The sequence below is a fragment of the Sminthopsis crassicaudata genome, chromosome 1 (assembly GCF_048593235.1).
Source record: "Sminthopsis crassicaudata isolate SCR6 chromosome 1, ASM4859323v1, whole genome shotgun sequence".
NCBI lineage: Eukaryota > Metazoa > Chordata > Mammalia > Dasyuromorphia > Dasyuridae > Sminthopsis > Sminthopsis crassicaudata.
Genome location: NC_133617.1, coordinates 259,373,999 through 259,398,540, shown reverse-complemented (window position 1 = coordinate 259,398,540; position 24,542 = coordinate 259,373,999). Strand labels below are relative to the sequence as shown.

Below are 24,542 nucleotides of genomic sequence, written 5' to 3'. Positions count from 1 at the left end.
GAAATTGAAGTGGTTTACCATTTCTTTCTCCAGAGAATTAAGGCACACAGGAATTAAATGACTTGCCCAGGTCACATAACTAGTAAGGGTCTGAGGCCAGATTCAAACCATGTCTTCCTGATTGCAGGCTGGGCATTGTATCCACTGTGCTATCTAACTGCTCTTATTCTAGAAGGCATTGAATTAGGGATTGAGTCTGTTCACTAGCAGTGGAACCAAATACGTGAACCTGTTTGTAATTTATTCCTTTACTTATCCAAGTATATGTACAAATATTTGTTAAAGACCTATGAAGTTGAAAGCATTATATTTGGCGCTATGGAAAGTCAAAGAAGACTTAATACATGGCCTCTGACCTAAAGGAAATTGCTTCTAGTTGGCAAGATAATTAGTATCACTGTTTGTCTATAAGCCCAAGTGATGATACAAGGTATTGCTACATTATCAGGTATTATGTGTAAAATGAGATTTATAGTGAGAAGGTTTTATAAAAGATGTTACAATACATTGAGATAGTTTTGAGACTTAAAAACACCTAAAAAGTCGACTCTTTAAAGCACTAGAACTGTTAAAAACTTATTTTTAAAGATATTTTTTAAAAATTTATTTTTTAAGATATTTTAAAAAATTATTTTTTAAGATATTTAAAAAAATTATTTTTTAAGATATTTTAAAAAATTTGATCTGGATTTCATTGGCATAGGGAACCGTAATTCTCTGTAGCAAGACAGATTTGTAAGTGTGCTGCAATTTACAACCTGATAGTGGTGTCTGGGACAATGAAATGTTTATTGATTTATCCGGATGTCTCAGAGATAGAACCAGAACATCTATCTTTCTAACTTTGGTCCAGCTCTAAATACACTATGACACACTGTTTCTCATCACCTCATGTTTTAACTCACATAAAGAAAACCTTAAGGAGACACTGGAGGCAATTGCCAAAGGGCATAATGCAACTAAAGTATCAGGGACTGTATTGCCACCTCAGCAACAGCACTGGGGAAGAAATACTACAAAACAACTTCAAACAAGGAGACTACTATGATTCAGGTGAGGGTTTCTAAGAGTTGTACAGGGAGATGTGAAATCTTGTATAGATTCTTCAGATTAGTTTCCCAACTCTGATGTCACAGCCAGGGATACTTTGGGGATTGGTTAAAAAGATCCTGGCTTGTAAACACTGCTTATAGAATGTTCTAGATATAAATGGGGTGGGATGTTGCAAAGCCAACTTCCTCCAAATGAGCCTTCTGGATCCTAGAGAAGTCACCAAAGCAGAATGGTTCTGTATTCCTAAAAGGGAGAAAGAAGGTGAGACTTGAAGGAGAGGCAGGATTTGGATAAACAAAAAGGAGGATGGAACAGCTTTTTCAGCAGGGTTGACAATATTAGCAATATTGAGGAAATCAAAAAGAAGTGGTGAGTATTCAGACCTATTTCGAATAGAAGATTCATGTAAGAGAATCATTGGAAATGACACTGGAAAGTTTGGTTGGGGACCATATTATGGAGTCCCTTAAATATCAGGCTAAGTTTTTCTAGTAACTATATATGGCTGTGAGAGCTGGAATATTAGGAAAGCTGAGAGCCATTTTTGAATTGTGGTGCTGGAGAACACTTCTGAGAGTCCCTAGATTGGCAATGAGATCAAATCAATCAATACTTAAAGTAATACAAGCTATTCATTATATGGTTAAAGAGGCTGAACTTAAATACTTTGGCCACATAATGAGAAGACAGGACTCTTTGGAAAAGATCTTGATGTTGGGAAAGATTGAAGGCAAACAGAAAAGGGAATAGCAGAGGATGAGATGGATGGATAGTATCATGGAAACAATATACATGAATTTGGACAGATCTTCCAAAACTCCTTTAGTCATTGGAGTGGGATTTGCTCCCAACAAAAAAATTTCTAGATATTTTTTGTTTGTTTGCTTAGTTTTGTTTTGTTTTATTTTGTTTTTTTCCCTGGAAGGAAATATTATTCTTGCCGGGTATCATGGCTCTATTGATATCATACTGGAAAGTAAACTTTTTTATGAAGCTAGAGCTTTTTGTCATTGTCCTGATCAGCTTTTGGACCCTAAACTTAGTAAGGGGCAGGTTTGTTCTGTTGTGCTCCTTTTTGGGGAGTTTCTATAAATTACAGGTTTAGAAATAGTGATCCTAAATCTTTTTCTCTATCTAAGGGAGCACTTTTTCCTTTCTTGTTGTTGCTTAGTAGTTTTAGTCATGTCTGACTCTTTGTCGACTGGCAAAACATTTCCACTGGCTCTTGAATGCTTAGTTGCTCACTTAAGACAAATAAGAGGTTTAACACTCGGTTAGTTATTCTTGCTTCTTAAGGTAAGACTAATTTTGCAGCAATTCCCAATACTGGTATCAGAGGTGAGTAATGTCTGGCTCGCAGACCCTATAAAGCCTTCTAAGGCAACTATAGGCAATGATGAGCTGAAAGCTATGTACAATAGCCTCCCGATGCTTAAATTTTGAAAGTTGAAAACTTTGTATAACCTGGAAATGATGTTATAAATATCCAAATAACTCATTGGCAGAAAAAAAAATTCTAAATGAAAACCCTTAGTATCAGTTACTACTTATTTTAGTTTTGAAAGTTTCCTTGGATGAAACCTTGGTATGTGATTTTTCCCCCCATCTTATTTTATTTTTCTCTTATTTATATCAGAGAATAAAAAGGTAAGGCAAGTATAAAGAGATTATAAAGCACTGGACAAAGATAGATCAAAGAATAATAATAATCTAATTAAAGATTGACTTTCTATTTTTTCTAGGGTTTAGGTTTGCATTAGAGTTTATCAGGAATGTTGTAATAATAGAGGCAACTGAGTACTTTGGTAGCCCTATCTTAACAAAATGCAAGGCTTATCATAAATTAAGCTTAGCTCAGAAATCCCCAGTGAGAGAGCCTCTAGCACAGTCAACAGATGTAACAAAATATGCTGTTTGCTAAGAGCATTACGGAAGAGGGTTAGCCCCTGCTCTCCCTCACCAAAAAAAAAAAAAAAAAAAAAAAAGAGAGAGAGGAAAAAAAAAAAGGAATGCAAACCTAAGGACTAAGATTCTATCTTCTATCAAGAGACTCCAAAGGAAATTTTGAGCAACCTACAGAGTATGTAATAGAATTGGTTCAGAGAGAAGAATCTACATACTTGATTGTATACAGAAACCTGTATTAATAAGTAGATAAAAAGGAGGGTGTATTAAAAGAGCCCTTGGTTAAAAGTAAAATAATCAAAAAATTTGTTTCTATTTCTAGTATTATCAAATAATACACAGATATATATTATACACAAAGTATTAAGTATTTTTTTTCTCCAAGGGGAGCAATTCTCAGAAATTCTTCTCTATATAATGGTAAATCTTCAGATTTATGAATTTGAGGTTACTCTCTAGGTCCCTCTTAAGGGTGATGAAGAAATCTTCCTAGATTTCTAGAAAGTTAGGTTAGACTCTGGAGTCACCCTGCCTGGGAAATTTCTAATGAGGAGGCAGGGATTTAGAGATGGCTGATCAGTAGGCCTCCTGGCTCACTTTTATTGTTGTTCAATCATGTCCAACTCTTTGTGACCCCCCATATGGATTTTTATTGGCAAAATTATTTGCCTGGGTTGTCATTTTTTTTTCTAGTGGATTAAGGTAAACAGAGTAAGTGACTTGCCCAGAGTCACACAATTAATGAGGATGAATTTAAACTCAAGTCTTCCTGGCTTCAGGCCCAGGGCTTTGTCAACTGAACGATCGAGTTACCTCTAAGAGTTACTCTATCAGGAGTTTAAGGATAGCAGATCAATAGGTCTCTTGGTTCACTTTCATAAGTGGGAGGCTTTGCCCAGTACAGCTTACCTTCCCAATGTAGGGCTAATCTATTCATATTGAGAGCAAATTCTATTAATTTAATTTAATTAATTTAAAATCTTCCCCTGTGAGGGAGAAAACTCCCTCTTGAGAAAACTCCAAACCAACCAATTGATCCTGAGATAGCTCTGGTCACTGAGACTTAATCAGGAATTGTCTTTGGTCTTTTTTTTCTTAGTCAGTGATTAAAACTATTAAATATTATAATGCCAAGTAGAGATTCCTAGAACACTCTACTGGAAATATGCTAAGTTGACATTGAACTAATCATTAATGACTCTTCTTTGGGTCTGGTGATTCAATCAATCAGTTCCATATTCATTTAGTTTTATTATCATGACTCACAATTTTCCATCTTCTTTAAATCACTTATACTCTTCTAGTAACTTTCTCCAACCATGACATAAGTTCTGTCCCTTTAAATTGCAGTAATACTTTTGAGATCAAATTTACCATTTTGCATTAGGATCTCTAGTTGATGCTGTTTATTACTTGTATTTCACTTAGAAGTAGAGCAATGAATAAAAGCTTCTGAGAAGCAAATTTAGGGCCATTTTTTTTTTCCACAGTGGGGAACAAAGCTTCCTAATAATTAGATGTCATAGACTGGATTATTTTGGGAGGTAGAGTAGATCCTTAGTTTATAATTTTTGACTACCATGAAAAAAGCTGCTACAAAAATTGTTGTACATATAGGAGTTCCCTTCCCTCTTTTTTTTCTTTTTTTTTGATTTCTGTAGGAGTAGAAGCCTGGTAGTTGTATTTCTGAGTCAGAGAGCGTACATATTTTGGTACCTTTCTGGGCATAGTTCTAAATTGCTTTCTACAATGTTTGGACAATTCATAGCTGCACTAACAATGCACTAGTGTATGACTTCTTAAACTTTCCTACTTGTGACCCCTTTTCAGCTGAGTAATTTTTATGTGATCCTGGGTATATGAAATGGGTATACAAATCAAACATTAATAATAACAAATCATAATTTTGCAATCTCCATATTCAGTTATGAGATCCCATATGAGGTTGCAACCTACAGTTTAAGCTCTGCATTTGATGTATCTATTTTTCCAGAGCTCCTCCAAAATTTTTTATCTTCCTCATCTTTCTCAGAATAAAGGTAGAACACTGAAATTACTTGCATTTGTATTTCTCTTATTACTAGTTATTTAGAACAGAGATGCATAGATTTTTCCTTTAGTTTTTTTTCCCTTTCAATTTTTGCTACGTTAGATTTATGCAAAAAATTTTATATTGCCAATTTTCCATTTTATGTTGTATACTTTTCTTTCCTGATCATATAACTGAAAATTAATTTCTTCCTTGATTTTTAAATTTGTTTATGATATGACTTTTATATCTAAATCACATCTATTTGAAATGACTCTGATAAAGTTTCATTTTTACCATATATAAGGAATTGATTCAAATTTATAATACCAAGAGACATTCCCCAATAGATGGAACAACATGAACAGGTAGTTTTCTTCCTTCCTTCCTTCCTTCCTTCCTTCCTTCCTTCCTTCCTTCCTTCCTTCCTTCCTTCCTTCCTTCCTTCCTTCCTCTTTCTTCTTTCTTCCTTCCTTCCTTCCTTCCTTCCTTCCTTCCTTCCTTCCTTCCTTCCTTCCTTCCTTCCTTCCTTCCTTCCTTCCTTCCTTCCTTCCTTCCTTCTTCTTTCTTTCTTTCTTTCTTTCTTTCTTTCTTTCTTTCTTTCTTTCTTTCTTTCTTTCTTTCTTTCTTTCTTTCTTTCTTTCTTTCTTTCTTTCTTTCTTTCTTTCTTTCTTCCTTTCTTTCTTTCTTTCTTTCTTCCTTCCTTCCTTCCTTCCTTCCTTCCTTCCTTCCTTTCTTCTTCCTTCCTTCCTTCCTTCCTTCCTTCCTTCCTTTCTTTCTTTCTTTCTTTCTTTCTTTCTTTCTTTCTTTCTTTCTTTCTTTCTTCTTTCTTTCTTTCTTTCTTTCTTTCTTCTTTCTTTCTTTCTTTCTTTCTTTCTTTCTTTCTTTCTTTCTTTCTTTCTTTCTTTCTTTCTTTCTTTCTTTCTTTCTTTCTTTCTTTCTTTCTTTCTTCCTTCCTTCCTTCCTTCCTTCCTTTCTTTCTTTCTTTCTTCCTTCCTTCCTTCCTTCCTTCCTTTCTTCTTCCTTCCTTCCTTCCTTCCTTCCTTCCTTCCTTCCTTCCTTCCTTTCTTTCTTTCTTCCTTCCTTCCTTCCTTCCTTCCTTCCTTCCTTCCTTCCTTCCTTCCTTCCTTCCTTCCTTCCTTCCTTCCTTCCTTCCTTCCTTCCTTCCTTCCTTCCTTCCTTCCTTCCTTCCTTCCTTTCTTTCTTTCTTTCTTTCTTTCTTTCTTTCTTTCTTTCTTTCTTTCTTTCTTTCTTTCTTTCTTTCTTTCTTTTCTTTCTTTCACACTTATTTTTCATTCAAAATATCCTCCCTCCCCCTACTCTTGCCCCACCTAATGAGAAGAAATATTATACCTATTATACATACATATGTCCAACCATTCTGGAGAGCAATCTGGAATTATGCCCAAAAAGTTATCAAAATGTGCATACCCTTTGATCCAGCAGTGCTACTACTGGGCTTATATCCCAAGGAAATACTAAAGAAGGGAAAGGGACCTGTATGTGCCAAAATGTTTGTGGCAGCCCTTTTCGTAGTGTCTAGAAACTGGAAATGAACGGATGTCCATCAATTGGAGAATGGTTGGGTAAATTATGGTATATGAATGTTATGGAATATTATTGTTCTGTAAGAAATGACCAACAGGAGGAATACAGAGAGGCTTGGAGAGACACATCAACTGATGCTGAGTGAAATGAATAGAAACAGAAGCTCACTATACACTTCAACAACAATACTGTATGAAGATGTATTCTGATGGAAGTGGATATCTTCAACATAGAGAAGAGCTAATCCAATTCCAATTGATCAATAATGGACAGAATCAGCTACATCCAGAAAAGGAATACTGGGAAATGAGTGTAAATGTAAACTGTGAGCATTTTTGTTTGTTTGTTTTTCTTCCCAGATTATTTTTACCTTCCGAATACAATCTTTCTTTTGCAACAGCAACAACAACAAAATTCGGTTCTGCACATATATATTGTACCTAGCATATACTATAAGATATTTAGTATGTATGGGAATGCTGCCATCTAGGGGAGGGGGTGGAGAGAAAGAGAGGAAAAACTTGGAACAGAAGGAGTACAAGGGATAATGTTGTAAAAAAAAATTACCTATGCATATGTACTGTCAAAGAAAATGTTATAATTATAAAAATTAATAAAAAACAAAATTAAAAAAATACATACATATGAAGTCATGAAAAATATATTTCTGTATTAGTCACATTCCAAGGGAAAAAAGCAAGAAAAATAAATATAGGAAAAATATGCTTCAATCTTCAATTGTAATCTTTTAGTTCTCTGAGGAGGATAGCATTTTTTCATCACAAGTCCAGAGATATAGTGAATCACTGTATTGCTCACTTACTAGGTCTTTCAGTTGATAGTCTTTACAATATTGATCTGTCCTACATTGTTCTCCTGATTCTGCTCACTTTACTTAGCATCAATTCATATGTCTAACCAGATTTTTCTGAAAACATCTCTTTCATTATTTCTTGCAACAGAATTCCATAACATTTATATACCATGATTTGTTTAGCCTTCTCTCAATTGATGGATATCCCCTCAGTTTTCAAGTTATCACAAAAACATGTGCTATAAATTGTTTTTTGTTTATGACTCCTTTTCTTTTTTCTTCGATTTTCTTGACATTTAATTGTCTGCAGAATGGTTAGAACAGTTCATTGCTCCATTAACAATGCTTTAGTCTATTTTCCCAAATCTTTTTTATAATTTTTCTTTTATCTTAATCAATCTGATGAATCTAACATAGTACCTGAATTTTAATTTTCATTTTTTCTAATTACAAATGATTTAGAACTTTTTTTCATGATTATTGATACCTTTCTTTTCTCTGAAAACTGCCTGTTCATATTGTGATCATTTATCAATTGGGAAATGGCTCTTATTTGTATAAATTTGGCTCAATTTGAGAAATGAGACCTTTGTCAGAGAACTTGATATAAATTTCTCTTCCCTGACCTGTCGCTAGTTTCTTGCTCTTCATCTAATTTTGGCTGAGTTTTGTTTCTGCAAAAACTTTCAAGTTTTATGTAATCAAAATGATTTTACCTTCTGTGGATCTATTTCATTTGGCTATGAATACTTCTGTTTATAAATCTGACAGGTGATTTTTCCCATGATTCCCTAATTTGTTTATATTACCCTTTATGTCTAAATCTGATGCTCATCTTGAGCTAATCTTGGTAAAAGGTATGAGATATTGATCTATGCCTAGTTTCTGTCCAATTAGATTCTTGGTTTCCCAGCCATTTTTGTCAAATAGTTCTTGATCCCAAAACTGGAATCTTGGGGTTTATCAAACACCAGATTATTATACTCATTTTTCTGGATATTGTGTACCAAATCTATTCCATTGATCACTCACTCTTATTTAGTACCAAATTGTCTTGATTATTGTTTTGAAATATAGCTTGAAATCTGATAGTGCTAGGTCCCTTTTACATTTTTTCCCATTGATTCCCTCAAAATTCTTGATCTTTTGTTCTTCTAAATGCACTATATTATTTTTTCCAATTTAATAATTCTTTTGTAGTTGGATTAGTCTAGCACCAAGTAAGCATATTTAGGTATTGTCATTTTTATTATATTGTTTTGACTTGGTTTATTTAAATCTGATATATTTTTTTAAATATATATTTTAAATGGGTAGTTTACAGAAGAAATATAAATTAAAATCACATAAAATGCTTAACAAGTTTTTTAAAAATAAATATTAGCATACAGTGTGAGGTTCTGCAAGATAGCTATGTTTTCCTAGCAGTTTTTAAAAAATGTCTTTCATCTAGTAACTAAAGATTTAGGGGGTCATCAAATATAATACTGTTTGCTTTTATATGTAGTATTACCAAGATATTTCATTGACTTCTTTAAAAAAAGTATCAATTTTTTTTAATGATTATTGCAATAATATGGTATTCTTTCTTCCCATTTCCTTTATTATCCTTTAACTTTTGACCTCACTTTGTTCTTCCATCTGAATAGTTATCAAACTATTTTAAAAATAAGCTCATCGACCCTAGGTGATGAACTCTTTTCTAGATCTATAAACAAAATGAATTTGACATTAAGATTTTAAAATGTTTTTATTGGCAATATTGCCAGAAACCAACAGATGTAAAGGGTGGGATGAGGATGTAGACATGATGTACAAATACACCATCAAATTAGATTTGTGGCATAGATTAAATTTTTTTTTTACAGCTTTTTATTTTCTAAATTATTTTTTCTTTATTAATTAAAAAAACACATTTCTTTATAAATCACATTGAGAAAGAAGAATCAGAAAAAAATGAAAAACAAGAAAAAAAAAACAGGAAAAAAATAAACATAGCATGTGTTGATTTACAGTCAATCCCCATAATACTCTTTTCTGGATGCAGATAGCATTTTCCATCCAAAGTTTACTGGGATCATGAAACTGAAAAGGATCAAATCTTAATAGATGATCAATGAATAAAAGATTAAATAATTTGCAGGTTCAAAATAGAATAAACTGAAAAGGGCCATCTGCTATCGATCCTTGAAGGATGTAAATCGGGGATTCTCAAACTACTGCCCACAGGCCAGCCTGCTGAGGTTTATGCAGCCAGCCGGGTTATGGCAAATGGGCTAAGGGACAGAGACAAAAGTGTGAGTTTTTGTTTTTACTATAGTCCGGCCCTCCACAGTCTGAGGGACAGTGAACTGGCTCCTATTTAAAAAGTTTGAGGACCACTGATGTAAATGCTAATACCACCTTTATCCCTTTGAAGTCCCATCTGTATATCTGTATATACTATTGATATATTTGCATGTTTTAATGTGTCTTTGCTACTTAGTTTTAAAATGACATCTGGACAACTGCAATTGTCTTTTAGCTGATCTTCCTGCTTCAATACACTTTACACTCTAGTCCATTCTTTACTCAGCTATCAAATTAATCTTCCTAAAGTGTAGGTAGCTCCCATCATGTTGCTTGCTATGCAATGAACTTCAGTGGCTCCTTTTGAGGTCCAGGATCAAATCTAAAATTCTCTATTTGGCATTTAAACTCATGTATAGTTTGGTTCCATTTTAGCCTTTCCAGTCTTCTTACATCTAAAACCTCCTATTCTTCCCAACTCTGAAATTCTGGGATCCAATGACACTAGTCTTCTTGATATTCCCTGAACAAGACAAAACACTGATCTCTGGATATTTTCACTGGCTGTACTCCATGCGTGGAAATCTATCCCTTCTCATCACCACTTTTTGGTTTCCCTGGTGGAAAGAAGAAATGAGAAACTAGAAAGGGGACAATCAAATTAGGATTCTCATTGGAGGGGGGTGCTTGATCTGAACATTGAATGAAGTTAGAATTCTAGAAGAGTGCATTCCAGGAATGAGGGACAACAGGTATAAAGGCAAGGTAGTTGGGAGGGTCCTACATGGATGAAAAAGCAAGCATGCCAGATGGTTTGGAGTGTAAAGTGCAGTTAGAATAATGTGCTATTAGTCCGGAAGGATAAGCAGGAACTAGAGTATATAAAAGGCTTTAAAAGCCAAAGAGAAATTTGTTTTTTAATCTGGAAGTAAAAGGGAACTATTGGAGTTTTTTAGCAAGGGAGTAACAGGATACAAAAAAGTTATGGACTTGGAATATTTAATCTTAGGGGTCACGGTAGCTGTTGTTACATTAGAAGAGGTACTCATTTTGCTTTGTTTGATCCTAAAGGGTTCAAGCAAAAGCAATGGGTTAGTTTCAGAAAGGCAGATCCAGGCTTAAGTGATGGGAAAAGTTCCATAACAGTTAGAAATGCCAAAATGTTGAAAGGGGTGCGATTCATACTTTAATTGGAAGTCTTTAAACAAATGCTGGTTAACTTTTTGTTGGGGATGCAAAAGAGATTGTTAAAAAAGATTAAAACTAAGGTTTCTTCTACTCTGATATTTGAAATCTCATACATACAACAGTCTGAAGAAAGAGGAAATCATTTATGTCCCTTTAGTCAAAGAATTCTTTTTTTATGCCCTTGTGATTTAATCAAACACGTTTAAGATGACAAAAAGAGTGGGTAGCAAAGCCTATGTACACTTGAGGTGCTACTTTCTTTTACTGAAATCAGGTCCCCAAAAGGCACCTAGTTAACCCGCAGTGTAGCTCCTGGGGAGATAGAGCAATAAGCCCAAGGCCTAGGGAATGCTTCGGCTTCACAAACAGGGCCGCCAGATAACAATCTTGGTCGGTGATAACTAAGTTTCTGAGACCATCTAAGTCATAGTAATGGCTTAATCATGGGGTGCGACTCACTTCTAAACCCTAGAATTCAGTACTCCTCAATTCTATCTTTAAGCCATAAAAGAAGCATATCACTAGCTTAAAGCACCTGCATCTTTGGCTTATCTTTTTCCTATTAATTTATCTTCTTGCTCCTGGTTATTTGCTAAGTTCTTTTGAAACCTAATTCGCAGTGATCCGCCTTACACTTATAATAAACTTTCCCCTAGGAATCCGAGTTGGGTCCAAGCCAGCAAATTCTTTTGAGCCACGTCGGTCTGGAACGCCAAACTTTTGGGGTCTCTTTTGAACTCCCATAGTAACGTTCTAGGGGTAATCCTAAGGGTCTGGCTCTCTACTAGCCATTCGGAAACCTATGCTCCCTCTTAATTATTAGCAACCCTTTTTAGAAAAAAAAAAAAAAAAGAAAGAAAAAAAAAAGGCATTTAAAACTTGAAAAGGGGGATGGGAGGAGTAAATGACCTACCAAGGTAGTTTTTTGGATCTTATAACCTGGTGAATATAGACTGAAGCGATCCAGTCAGAGGATAAGGGAGGAGGGTCGAGGGCTTCTGCAGTGATCTCACTTCTTGCTCTAGCTTCACCTCCCCTCCCCCCAACACACACACACATACACACGTATACACCCCCCCACATATACACACACCCCTCCCCCTCCCCACATACCACACACTCTCTCTCTCTCTGGAAAAAAAACCACAAAACGGAACCTCGATGACCCCCGCACATATAAGCTCACTTCGCCCTTTCGGGCTTGCCCGACTTTGGCACATCCGCCACTCTCTAGAGTATCAGGCAGCAGTTCCTAAGTCTCTTAGAGATCTAGGTTCGTATTATAAGGCATGGGAGGGGAGTTTCGGCATTTCGGGGCGCTGCCTGGTGCCTCAAATTCTCTTTTCCGCCCGCACCCTGAGAACGGCTCTCCACCATCTTCGGCCTGAGTGAGGGCCCGCCAGGCGCATCCGATCCGCGCTAAGGGCCCAAGCACACGCCCCGCATCAGACTCTCCGCAATCTCCTTCGGTCACAGGACCGCAGGGTGACGCGCCAACCGCTCCCCCGCCCCCCCGTCAGGGCGTGCAGAAGCTCGAGCGCCGCCCTCCTGCGCTAGGCCCTAGATCCCTCCCGGCTTCCGCAGTCCGCCTTGTCACGTGCCGGATCGTCACATGACCCGCGCTCTGTCAGTTCGAGACTGCAACAGCCGGTTTTCCTTGGGTTAGACGGTGGCCCCCGCTTGCTCTGGTGTTAGCCCTCTCGGCCGCTCTTCCAGGCTCCGAGACCGCTGCTGACCGCGAGTCCGGGACCGGGTAAGAGACACGGACGCGGATGTGGGGCCAGAGCGGAGGCTGGGCGGGGGGGTGGAGGAGGAAGCGCTCCGGGCCCGCCTCCGCACTTCGAGTCTCAGTCACTCTTTAGCCCAGTGGAATGGCCTTATCTGGGGATTTAAGGCTTGGGTTTGCACGAATGGTCGCTTGGTCCCCTTTCTCAGAAGCGGATTAGGTAAGGTGGGGCAGAGGGAGCCTTTCCCGACTTGCTTTGCCGTCCCCTTCCTCCCCACCTCCCGCAGTTCTCTCCTGTAGTCTCACTACCCTGCTGGCCCTCCCTTAAGACTGGACATGCAGAGTCCTGGTTTCAAGGTTCCAGGAGGCCGGGGAGGAAGGCACTCTCCCTTCGAGCCTCTGCAAGGGCCCTCAGCGTCTGGGAGGCGGCCGGTTCCCAAAGCTGCGCAGAGCCGCCTCTTCCTCCCTCTCGCTCCCCCTCCCTCCTCCTCCTGCCCCCTTTCTATTTAGGCTGTAGAACGAGGGGACTGGCTTGAGTTAGCTTCAGTTGATAAAGGCTCCTCTGACCAAGGTTATTTCTAGTAGTCAGGTAATTATCCGTGTCTCCGCCTTAGTTGGAAGAACTGGTTAGGACTGGGCCGGCGACTGCAGAGATCACCTGCTTCTCCCCGGTGCGGCCTGTCCGATACCTGTCACAGCCAACCCTCAGATGACAAGATTAGCCCTAAACAATGGCGGCCTTTGCTTTTGTGGAATAAAAAATGGCATGTTGGTGTTACCTTTTTTGTGGGTTTTTAACATGTAAAACATGAAGAGAAAGTCACTTATGTTAGGACTTTAGAAGTCCTTGACCACAATGAGACTTTCAGTATTGTTTACACTTAAGACATTAGTTGCACAGTCTTGCAGGAGAACTGATATATTTGTGAAATGGTAGAAAAATCCATTCTCCCTCTCTCGAAATTTTAACTGTCAATCTTTTCCCTTTATGACCAAAATGGATCCAGGGCGCTGTGCATAATGCTGTCCCAACAAATTTTGCTGCCAAAGTTGCAGAAGGATACAATAAAGTATTTTTTTTTTTTGCATTCATTCTTTTATTAATAAAATGATATGTTTGCTTCACTTACACATTAGAGGTTCTTCACATTTACATTCTCCCAGGAGAACAGAGAAGTTAATACTACTTGCATAAGTTGGAAGCTTTTTTTTCATATTTTGTAACTTACTAAACAATTTTTGATGTGTTATTTTAAATGATCTCTAATGTGCGGTTACCCTTACATTAATGAACATTTTTTTGAAGAGAGTTCTTTTCTGGAAAAATAAAAGTACAAGTTTAAATGTCACCCTTCCCCTATAATCCAAAGTTAGACTCTTGGGATTTTAGAGCTGAAAGGTATGGAACTGCTCCGCTTTGCTCCTTCCCTCACTCCCAAACTACAATTACATTACATCTAGACCCTAGAAGAAAATGACTAAAATGAAGGAAGAATAATGTATCTTTTTTTTGGGGGGGGGTGTCTTTTTTTTTCTTTGCATCTGACTTAATCATTACTGAAGATCTAACTCATTAGTTATTGAAGATCTGTTGAAAAAGTTCAAGACTACAAATTTAGATGACCAAAATGGACATCCGAGGGGCTGTGGATAATGCTGTCCCAACAAACATCATTGCTGCCAAGGCTGCTGAAGTTCGGGCCAATAAAGTCAACTGGCAATCCTATCTTCAGTAAGTATAGATTTATGGTGAATCATGGATAGTCAGCTGCTTCCCATTCAGTTGAATATTTCCCCTTGGTCATGTTGCTGTGATAGATCCTGGAAAAAACATGATGTGAGTAGGTGGAAAAACTTCCTACTTAAAATAAATGGCTATTTTGTATATTAAAATTTAATGTCTTTGGCTTTTCACTGCTTTTCATTCATCTGGATATGGTCCTTTTTTTTTTTTTTTTTTGAGGCCTGGCTTTATCATCAAAGGTATTATTGTGGATATTGATGAATATTTATGATAAAATGGATTCCTCTTTTATTCACATATGTTCATTTGATTTGCAAATATAAATGTGTAATCTGTACATTGTGAATAATGAAACTTAGAAATCTCTGGCTACAAATTTTAACTGTTTTATAAGTAGGAGAACTTGATTTACAAAGAATTCTTTTAATTATTCCTTGTTTGTTTATGTGTGCTACTATAATTTCTAGGTAGTAAAATGTTGGGATCTGGTTATGTGTTCTGATTTTCTAGTTTGGAGTCAGTTTAAGCTAGAGTGGGCAGAGTCTGTTTATGGTACCTTTGGATCTACTTACACTTTAAACAGTGTAATTGTTATTCATTATTAAATACAAACTGTTAGGATTTGATATATAATGGTGGTCCCTAAAAAAAATTTAAGTTTGGTGAACTTTTTATAATGCTCCATTTCATTTTATAAAGTTATTTTTAAAAATAATGTTCCATTTCCTTTTTCTATTATCCTATACATCTACATATTATTTTCTCCTGTATGGCTTCATTGTATTTCATAAGTCCTCCATGAAAGACTTTTTAATTGCTATGGGGAATAAAAAAAAAAAAAAAAAAATTCCTGTTCTTGAGCAACTTGTGATATAATTGGAGAGTTGACATGCAAATGACAACACTAGTTCCATTTTGATAGCTATTTGCTGAATCCGTCTCTATGCCCCACTGGTATTGTAAACCTAGTTAATTAATCATCCTTAATTTTGCTCTTCCTTTTGATTTTTCTTCTGTCAATGGAACCTTTTTTTTGGTCATTGACTTTTAGAACAATGCAGTTTCTTCTCTCATATCCAGTATACTCATTGTATTTCATATTCTTATTACTTCTCTCCTGGACTATTGCAATACCTTCTTAACTAACCTTCATTCAATCTCCTCAACAATCCCTCATGCAAACTTTTATTGGAACCTAAATTTGCCTCTTTTCAACTCCTACTTACCTGTTACTCTTAGGTCTCCATTCTGGGGCCAAAAAAATAAATCCTAATGCCTTTTTTTATCTGACAACTCTATAAACATTTGAAAACAGCACTCATACCCTTTCACAAAGCCTCTTTTTCTCTAGATTAAAATCTTAACCAGTCTTCATATGCTATGAACTTTGTGCATTTTATTTATTAAGTCACTTTTCTTTGGATTCAGTGTGTTATGAAGAACTGAGAACAATTCTTAAGATGTGATCTATTCAGGATAGATTGTAACATTATTGTTGTTCAGTTATGTCTAGCTCTTTGTTACCCTATGGACCATGCTGTCCATAGGGTATTCTTGGCAAATATCCTGGACTGATTTGTCATTTCCTTCCCCACTGGATTAGGGTAAATATAAACTAAGTGCTTTGATTAGGATCATACTAGCTGAATTTTAACTCAGGTCTTCTTTACTCCAAGCCATTGCTCTATCCATTGAGCCATAAAGCTGCTCCCTAAAGGTTATATTCTAAGAGGTTGTTGATTAATTGTACCTGACTCTTCGTGATCCTTTTGGGGTTTTCTTAATAAAGATCTTGAAGTGCTTTGCTATTTCCTTCTCCAGCATTCCAGATCAAGAAACTGAGGCAAACAGGGTTAAATGAGTTGTTTAGGGTCAGCCAATTAATAAGTCTCTGAGGCCAGATTTGAATTCTTTTTTTTTTTTTTTTTTTTTTTTTGAGGCTGGGGTTAAGTGACTTGCCCAGGGTCACACAGCTAGGAAGTGTTAAGTGTCTGAGACCAGATTTGAACTGGGGTCCTCCTGAATTCAGGGCTGGTGCTCTATCCACTGCGCCACCTAGCTGCCCCCTAGATTTGAATTCTTGAAGATGAATTGTACTGACTTCAAGCCCTGAGCACTCTGTACTGTGAAACTTAATATGATTATCCCTTGATGATAAAATTATGAGAACTTATATACATATATATAAGTCCATATTATACTTTTTCCCTTTTGTCATTTATGTCTCTAGGGGTGAGTAGCATTGTCTTTATATGTCCAAGTCTCTTCGACATATGGTTTTCTAAAATCAGCCAGCTCATAATTTCCTTAACCAGAAGCAATAATTCCAACCCAATCACATTCTATGAGAAATTGTCTGTGAAAATTTTCCCCATTTTTCTGTAGCTCTATTCTTTTTTTCCCCTCTTTTTTAGTTTTTTTTTTATTATGAAATCAATAATAACCAGTAAATACAAACATTTAAACATACAGAAAGAAAAGTGTATGAGTCTGTGTATGAGTCATTTACATATTAGGTAGGTTTTTATATATCAAATTTAATAACATAGTACCCAAATTTCTTTCTTTGTAACTCCTGTACTTCAAACAACTTTCTTCTATGAATTATGATGTATTGATGAACTTTTCATTTTGCATTTCTTTTACTAATTCATTTCTTTCATCTACCTCCCCTAATAAAAAGCTCCTTATGCAATAAATATGCAATTAAGAAAAAAAAAATCAGCATCAGCATATATGTGGAATTAGATGATTTCTCTTTAAAAAGAGGCAGATTATTTGGAGTTGGGAAAACTGGAATACAAAATCCTATTTCTTGGACACTTGCCAATTGTATTATCAATTTAAATAACTTCAGCTCTCTGCTCTCTGTGCCTCAGGTCCTAATTTTTTTTTTTTTTATAATAAATAGCTTTATATTTTTCAAAATACATGCAAAGATAGTTTTCAACATTCACCCTTACAAAACTTTGTGTTCCAAATTTTTCTCTCTCCTCTCCTACCTCTCTCCTCTCCTAGATTGCAAGTAATTCAATATATATTAAACATGTGCAGTTCTTCTAAACATATTTCCATATTTATCATTCTGCACAAGAAAAATCAAATGAAAATGGGAAAAAATGAGAAACAAAAAAATGAGAAGCAAAAAAATAACAACAAAAGAGGTGAAAATACTTACTATATTGTGGTCTACATTCAATCCTGATAGATCTTTCTCTGGAAGCAGATGGCTGGCTCCATCACAAATCTATTGGACTTGGCCTGAATCAACTCAGTGTTGAAAGGAACCATCACAGTTGATCATCACATAATCCTGATGTTGTTGTGTATAATGCTTTCTTAGTTCTACTCACTTTACTTATCATCAGTTCATATAAATTTCTTCAGACCTTGCTGAAATTAGCCTGCTGATTGTTTCTTATAGAGCAATAATATTCCATTACATTCATGAAACATAAATTATTCAGCCATTCCCTGCAATCATTCTATATTTGAATTTGTAGATTTTATTTATATGAGAAAATTTTAATTTAAAATAATCAAAATTATCCATTTTACATTTAACAATGCTCTCCCCTTATAATATGGTTTAAGCTCTGACATTACTGAATCTGCATCCTTTATTTACATCTTTTTTTCTCTTATTTGTTTGAAGTTCCTGACTTTAAATCTGTTTTAGCTTTAATTTTATCTGAAATCATGCTTACTATCCCTACTTTTTAAAAAAATATATGTATAATATATTCTATTCCTGATCTTTATTTTCTGCTTATATGTATATCTTATTTTTATAGCATTTTCTGAAAGCAACTTATTGAATTACATTTTTTTGTTCTGTTATCAGTTCTCATTTAAGGGTAAATTTATTCTTTTCACATCCAAAGTTATAATTACTAGCTATATTTTTCCTGTTATCTTATTTTGCCTTATCATCTTTCTCACCCTACATACTTTATCCTTCTTCAGGAATCTGATTTACTTCTAACCTTGCCCTCCTATTCAGTTTACACATCTCTGTAAGAGTCTTTATCTCCTTACCATCCTAATTCTTATTCTTCACACTCTTCTAAATTCTTGCTCTTATCTTACCTCCTGCTTTCTTATTTCATTATAAATTTAGACTTTTATGCCATTCTAGCTGTATATTGTTCCCTCTTTAACCCATTTCCCATGAGAATAAATTCTAGCACTATCAGCTTTCTCTGTAAATGTTCTTCATTTCATGACTCTGTTTTCCTTAGTTATATGGAGAATTTATCACCCTACACAATCAAAGCTCCAGGGATCATGTCTTATCCATCATTGTATCTTTCCCAGTGTTATGCATACAGTCAGTGTCCAATAATTGCTTAACGGGTGAAAGAATAAATTGAATAATTATTGAGTAATAATAATATCTTATATGACAAGTATAAGTAAGAGTCTATCTAAGATACATGTACTGATGAATTCTCACTCTGGCTTTTCTATCCAACTGCATATCATAATCTGGATAGTAGACATTGTACAATTGGTGTTCTCATTTGGATAGTTTGGCTAAACTGTTTTTGAGTGATATGGATCTCAAATAGAATATTCCTCACTGTTAATGCAGTTAGTATAAAATCTTATCCAAACAGAATCATCTAGAAAACTTGTCATCTATTGTGAATCCCTCTTTGATTTATACTATGCTCCTTTTTACAGAGGAAAGTATTTTTGGTAAGCATAGACCTCTATAGATTGTCTTGCTAACTAATAATAATCTTTGTTATTAAACAAAGAAATCTTAGTTGCCATCTTTCAAGAATGTTTAAGATTTTGCTATATGTTGGAAGAGGACCTTTATGCTACTGTTGTGTACCATCATGACTTTTTTGAAGGTAAAAAATAAGCATTGGAGAACTCTTGTATTCTTTGTACCTTATGTCAGTTTGTTTACCATGTATAGCTATGATCTGTGTAGAATGTTGTTTGGGAAAGCCTGCTTATTTATTTTGTAGGTCTTAAGAATATACACTGATACATATATACATTATTCTTATATGAATATTTTATAATTTTGGGAAAAGGGCCTATGATTATATAATTTAATATTTTTAATTGCTTTTTTTTTTTTTTTTTTTTTTTTTTTGGGTTTTAAAGATTTGTTTTGCATCTGTTCCTCAGTTATATTATGAATTCATCACCCTATGGTCAAAGCTCCAGGGATCATGTCTTATCCATCTTTGTATAAATCTTTCCCAGTATTATGCATATAGTCAGTGCCCAATAATTGCTTAATGGGTGAAAGAATAAATTGAATAATTACTTAATAATAATACCTTATGTGACACTTGTAGTTTTAAAAGTGCTTTCACTCTTGATATTTGTATCCAGTTAGATGATATCTCTATTTCACAGATAAGGGCTCAAAGAGATACCTCTATTTTACAAATAGGGTTTAGAGGGCTTAAATGTCTTGACTATTGTTACAGGTAGTAAGTAAATGTCATGGGAATATTTGCAGTTTGATGTCTACTGATCCATCCAAAGTCCAATATTCTTCACTGTGCATATAAAGCTTTGGAAAACTGCCTTTGGGCATTGGTTTCTTCTCTCTAAATTAGGATGTAAATTGTGTTGCTTACAAATTTGGAAAGAGAGAGAGGATAAATAAATACAAGATGTAATTTATAGGGAGGACTTTGAAGAGAGGATTCAACTTCAGATGGGCTTTGAAGAATGGCAGTATGTAGTTATAGATAATGGCAAGGGGGTGGAGGGCAGAATATGTATACTAGTAATACCTGAGTTTCTTTATCCATATGTCTTTTCCCTGATTCCATTCAAATAGCCTTAGTATTTATTGAAATTGGAGAGAAGAGAGAAATATTGAACACTGTCAGGGTGCTTAACTGTGGCTAGTGAACAAGTAGTTTAGGACTTAGATTATGTTATTTTTTTTTTTCTTAGTAACTTTTATTTAGGCTATTTGAGACTTTTTGTGATATACCTCTTTTTAAGTGGGTAATTCTGTCAGAATTACTGACAGGTTTTATAATCATATTTTTGAAGAGTTTAATGAACATTTTTAATGAGTACAATTTCTGTTAGTATCTGAATAGATTGGGAGAATAAATAAATGTGAACATTAAGGTCATACTTATAATTAATTTTTTTATAATTAATTTTGTATAAATGATGTTTTAGAATTAATTTTTTATGTTAATAAAAAACAAGGACATCTCAAAACACATCTTGTTCTCCTTACATATAAATGTCTGTTAGTAGACTCTTAATTTATGGAAAGGAATATAAAATAGAGAATGTGTTATGGCTTGTTTCTATTCTCTTCTCTTTAGAATCTGCAGTACAGTGTAGAAGTATTCATTTTCTCTTCTTGATATTAATTTGCATTTATGTGTATGATCTATCTTCTAGAATGTTGAGGGCAGAGACTATTTTACTTTTGGAGGCAGACAGCAAATTTTTTTTTTTGGTAGATAGTGCTGCTTTGATGCTTCCCCAGGCATCTAGTTCTTCAAACTTTTCTTTATCTATTCCTCCTCCGTTTTCTTCCTCTTCCTTCTCCTCCTTTCTCTTCTTTCTTTCTTCTTCTCCTTTCTTCTTCATCTCTCCAGGATCTTACAGGTAGTATCTGAAATCAAATTTGAACTCAGGTCCTGAGCCTATAGTGTAGCATCCTATCCATAGTAGGTACTATTAAATGTTAAATGGAATTGACTTTCCTAGTGAATATTAGGGAAACCAATTTTACTCAGTTTTACATTCTATGTGGCTACTATGTAGTCATAGGAATCAACTTAGCTTGTTATCTTGTTTGGTGGTTTTTTGGCATTTTCTTGACAAAGATACTGGAGTGGTTCACCATTTCCTTTTCTAGCTCATTTTATGGAGGAGAAAACTGAGACAAACAGGGTTAAGTGACTTGTCTAGGATTACCCAACTAGTAAGTGTTTGAGGCCAAATATAAACTCCCAAAGATAAATCTTCCAATTTCAAGCCCAAGAGCTTTATCCACTGTACTACCTAGATGCTGTATTAACCTGCTTAACTCCTTTTAAAATGTGTTGCTTTTTAGCAGATTTTTATAATTATTGTAGCATTTTATAACTATTTCATTACTATAGTAATGAATAATTACTATATATTATATATATATATAATAAAAATATAATAGTATACTATTATATATATATATATATATGTATATGTATATATATACTGTACATGCTTAACATATATATTACAACTTTTGTAATAGTAATGGTTCATTCCCAACTTGAGTTCCTTAGGAATCTTGCCCCCTAGTAGGTTTCCACATTGGAGGCCAGTAATGTCAGACACTGGCTGAAAAGGAAATACAAAGTTTATTCTAACTCTAACTAGGGTTAGAGTTAACTCTAACTCTAACATTTGTTGTTAAGGTACTCTCTGAACAGTTAATATTGTTTTGGGTAGAACTTGTATCCCAATTTCTAGCTCCCTTTGCAAATTTAACAAGCAGTAAGCAATGTTTTGTAGCAGTTTTGGTCAGATTAGCAATCATTTTCAAAGCAGAGGGAAGAGAAGAAGAGAGGGACCAAAGAGAAAAGGAAGTTTGCCCTGTAGCTGATAGGATATATTACCAGGTAGAAATGAAATTTCTGTTCCAGAGCAGGAAAGGGGAGTGACCAATAGTTAAAAAAATTGTTATGATCTGTTAAGACAGAAACCTGTTTGATTCAAGGTAGCAGGGGAGAGAGAGCCTTATCTAAGGACACCAGCTGGGTTTTACAACACAGAATAAAATCATGTGTTATACAGTGACCTTTTGGTTTGCCATCTTGAATTGCTGTGGCCCTCACAGTTAGTTGCCAGGCCTTACCTCATGATGATGACTTAAACTAGATTGGTAGAAAGCAGATGTGCTTTGTCATTGTGCCCTGCCTGAAACCTTGCTGATTTGGGGTAGAATCTAGTAGGATGTGACCTTGTTGTCTAAGCCTTCATGAGATGTGAGCTTATTGTTTAAGCCTTCATGTTTTAAATCCTCCTGGTTTGCTCTGACTGTTATGAACTTTGCCCACTTTCCTTAGCTACTATCTCATCCTAGCACTTTCCTTAGCCCCTGGCATTTTTTTACTCTAGAATATCTAACCGACTCTTCAGCCTTCTCACTTGGAATGTCTTTCTGTCAGGCTGTTTCCCCTTCCTCTGGGGGCGTCTATTTTGTGAAGGTTTTCAGGCCCCTAGCTTTCACTCCTTCAGGATCTGGACTTCACTGCTTGCTTTCTGTCATTCTAGTCTGTGTGTGTGCACATGTGTACATACACATACATTTTTTTAACTCTCATTATGAATTATTTTCCTTTTTTTCAGGATTAATTTCAGTATAGAGTATATCTTGTTTTAGGAAAACTTGATGTATATACATTGGAATTTTAAAAAAGAATAAATTAGGGAATCATTATACCATATAAAGATTCATAGCATGGTTATTTAAAATATAGAATATTCTTAGTTCTTTAGAATGACAATCTAGTTTCCAAAAATTTGTTTTATATCACATTTTTATGAACACATGAATTGTTCATTGTATAAGTGAAGTTTATTTTGTTATTATTATTATTGTTATTATTTTTGCTGAGGCAATTGGGGTTAAGTGACTTCCACAGGGTCATATAGCTAGGAAGTGTTAAGTGTCTAAGGCCAGATTTGAAGTCAGGTCCTCCTGACTTCAAGGCTGGTGCTCTTTCCACTATACCAACTAGTTGCCCCACACGGTACCAACTAGATGAAAAGTTATAGAGTGATTTCTTTGCTTTTATTCATAGAATTATAATCTACATAGATTTTTGGAGGTGTTATAAACTTAAAGCTAATTATATAATAACAGGATTCTTGGAGGGAGGGTACCTATCACCCCCTTCACAGTTTATATATAAGAAAGCTGTGGCCAGGGAGATGGTCACATATTAGCAGCAGAACTAGAAATTAGATTTCTTGACCCATGACAATGCTCTGTTATTCATTGATGTTGGTGAAGCAGAATATTTTCTTCTTTTGAACCGTGGTTATAGGGAGTTTTGTTAGTATACATAGATGCTGTGCTGAAAATCACTCAGAATTTTTTAAAAAAAGATTAAATTGTATGTGTGTGGGGTGCATATTTATATGTTTTTAGCCTAGGTATATTCCATTCAGAATCATTTCAGCATATTAATATGGGTTACTGAGCTATTTCTAATGTGACATTTCCAATTTATTCATCCTCATAATGTTTGTCCTAACCAGTTAGCTCATAAGCTGCAATTATATTGTAGATTTAGGAGAACTCATTTGAAGAAGAGAATTAAATTACTCCAGTTATTGTATGTATTTTTCATCACAAGTGAAAAATAGTTTCAAATAATCTTAAGAACTTGTGTAAAACCCGACCTATGATACTTAATGTTTTGGACAAGTCACTTGAAGTCTCAGAACTTCACTTTCCTAATCTCTAATATGTGGGGATAGCTAGGAGGTTTAGTATATAGTATTGGACTTCTAGTCCAGAAAACCCAAGTTTAGATCATGCCTCACTTATTGATTATGCAGCTACAAATTACTTAATTGCTGTCTCCCTCAGTTTTCTTATCTATAAAATTTAGATAATAGCACCTATCTCATGGCTGTTGTGAAGATGAATAGCATTTATATATATATATATGTGTGTGTGTGTGTGCAGTTATTAAAGTGTTATTTAAATTGACATTGTCCTTGTGATGGTGCCTCTGAGAAGATCCCTTCTAATTCTAGATCACTTTCATGGTAAATATTTCTAAATGTTGCATAAACTTTAGAAAGGTTTGGACTAGGAATACATACTGTGAGAGTCAATGGAATAGAAGGGGAATGAATCCTCCTTTATCCCTGGAATGCAACTATTTTTGTATTATTTTGATTGCTCTTAAAGCTAATTCCCCTTCTCCCCCCTTTTAGGGGTATAAATCAAAATAATCTCGGCCTAAATTGCCTTCCTCATTAAAGGATTTTGTATTGTTATTTATCCTAGGAAAATATATAGGACATTTAGGTCATAAAGTTTTAAGTAAGTCTTAAAGTTTTGAATATTTGTTAGACTAAACATCTCAAAAAAGTTAAAAGTTAGGAGAGGGTTTGCAATAGGATATGATAAGACCAAAACATAATTGTGGCATTATGAATGAAAAGAGAGGGATGGATATAGAAATTTTTGTGTCTTTTAAAGGGCATTTAGTTAACTGAGCTGATTAAGAAGAGC

General features: G+C 35.1%; 1 protein-coding gene across 5 annotated transcripts in view; it reads left to right on the top strand.

Moving 5' to 3' along the window:
- Positions 1 to 1,282: 1,282 nt before the first annotated feature.
- The window catches only part of ATP6V1H (ATPase H+ transporting V1 subunit H), a 106,349-nt gene continuing 83,089 nt past the window's right edge, over positions 1,283 to 24,542 (top strand). The window contains exons 1-2 of one of the 5 annotated variants that reach the window (XM_074278323.1): positions 1,283 to 1,422; positions 14,116 to 14,284. In XM_074278323.1, the coding sequence (XP_074134424.1) occupies positions 14,172 to 14,284 (113 nt within the window). In that variant the 5' untranslated portion in view covers positions 1,283 to 1,422; positions 14,116 to 14,171. Of the gene's footprint in view, positions 1,423 to 12,343; positions 12,773 to 14,115; positions 14,285 to 24,542 lie in introns of those variants that run through there. The other 4 variants (XM_074278332.1, XM_074278349.1, XM_074278339.1 and 1 more) reach the window with 4 other exon arrangements.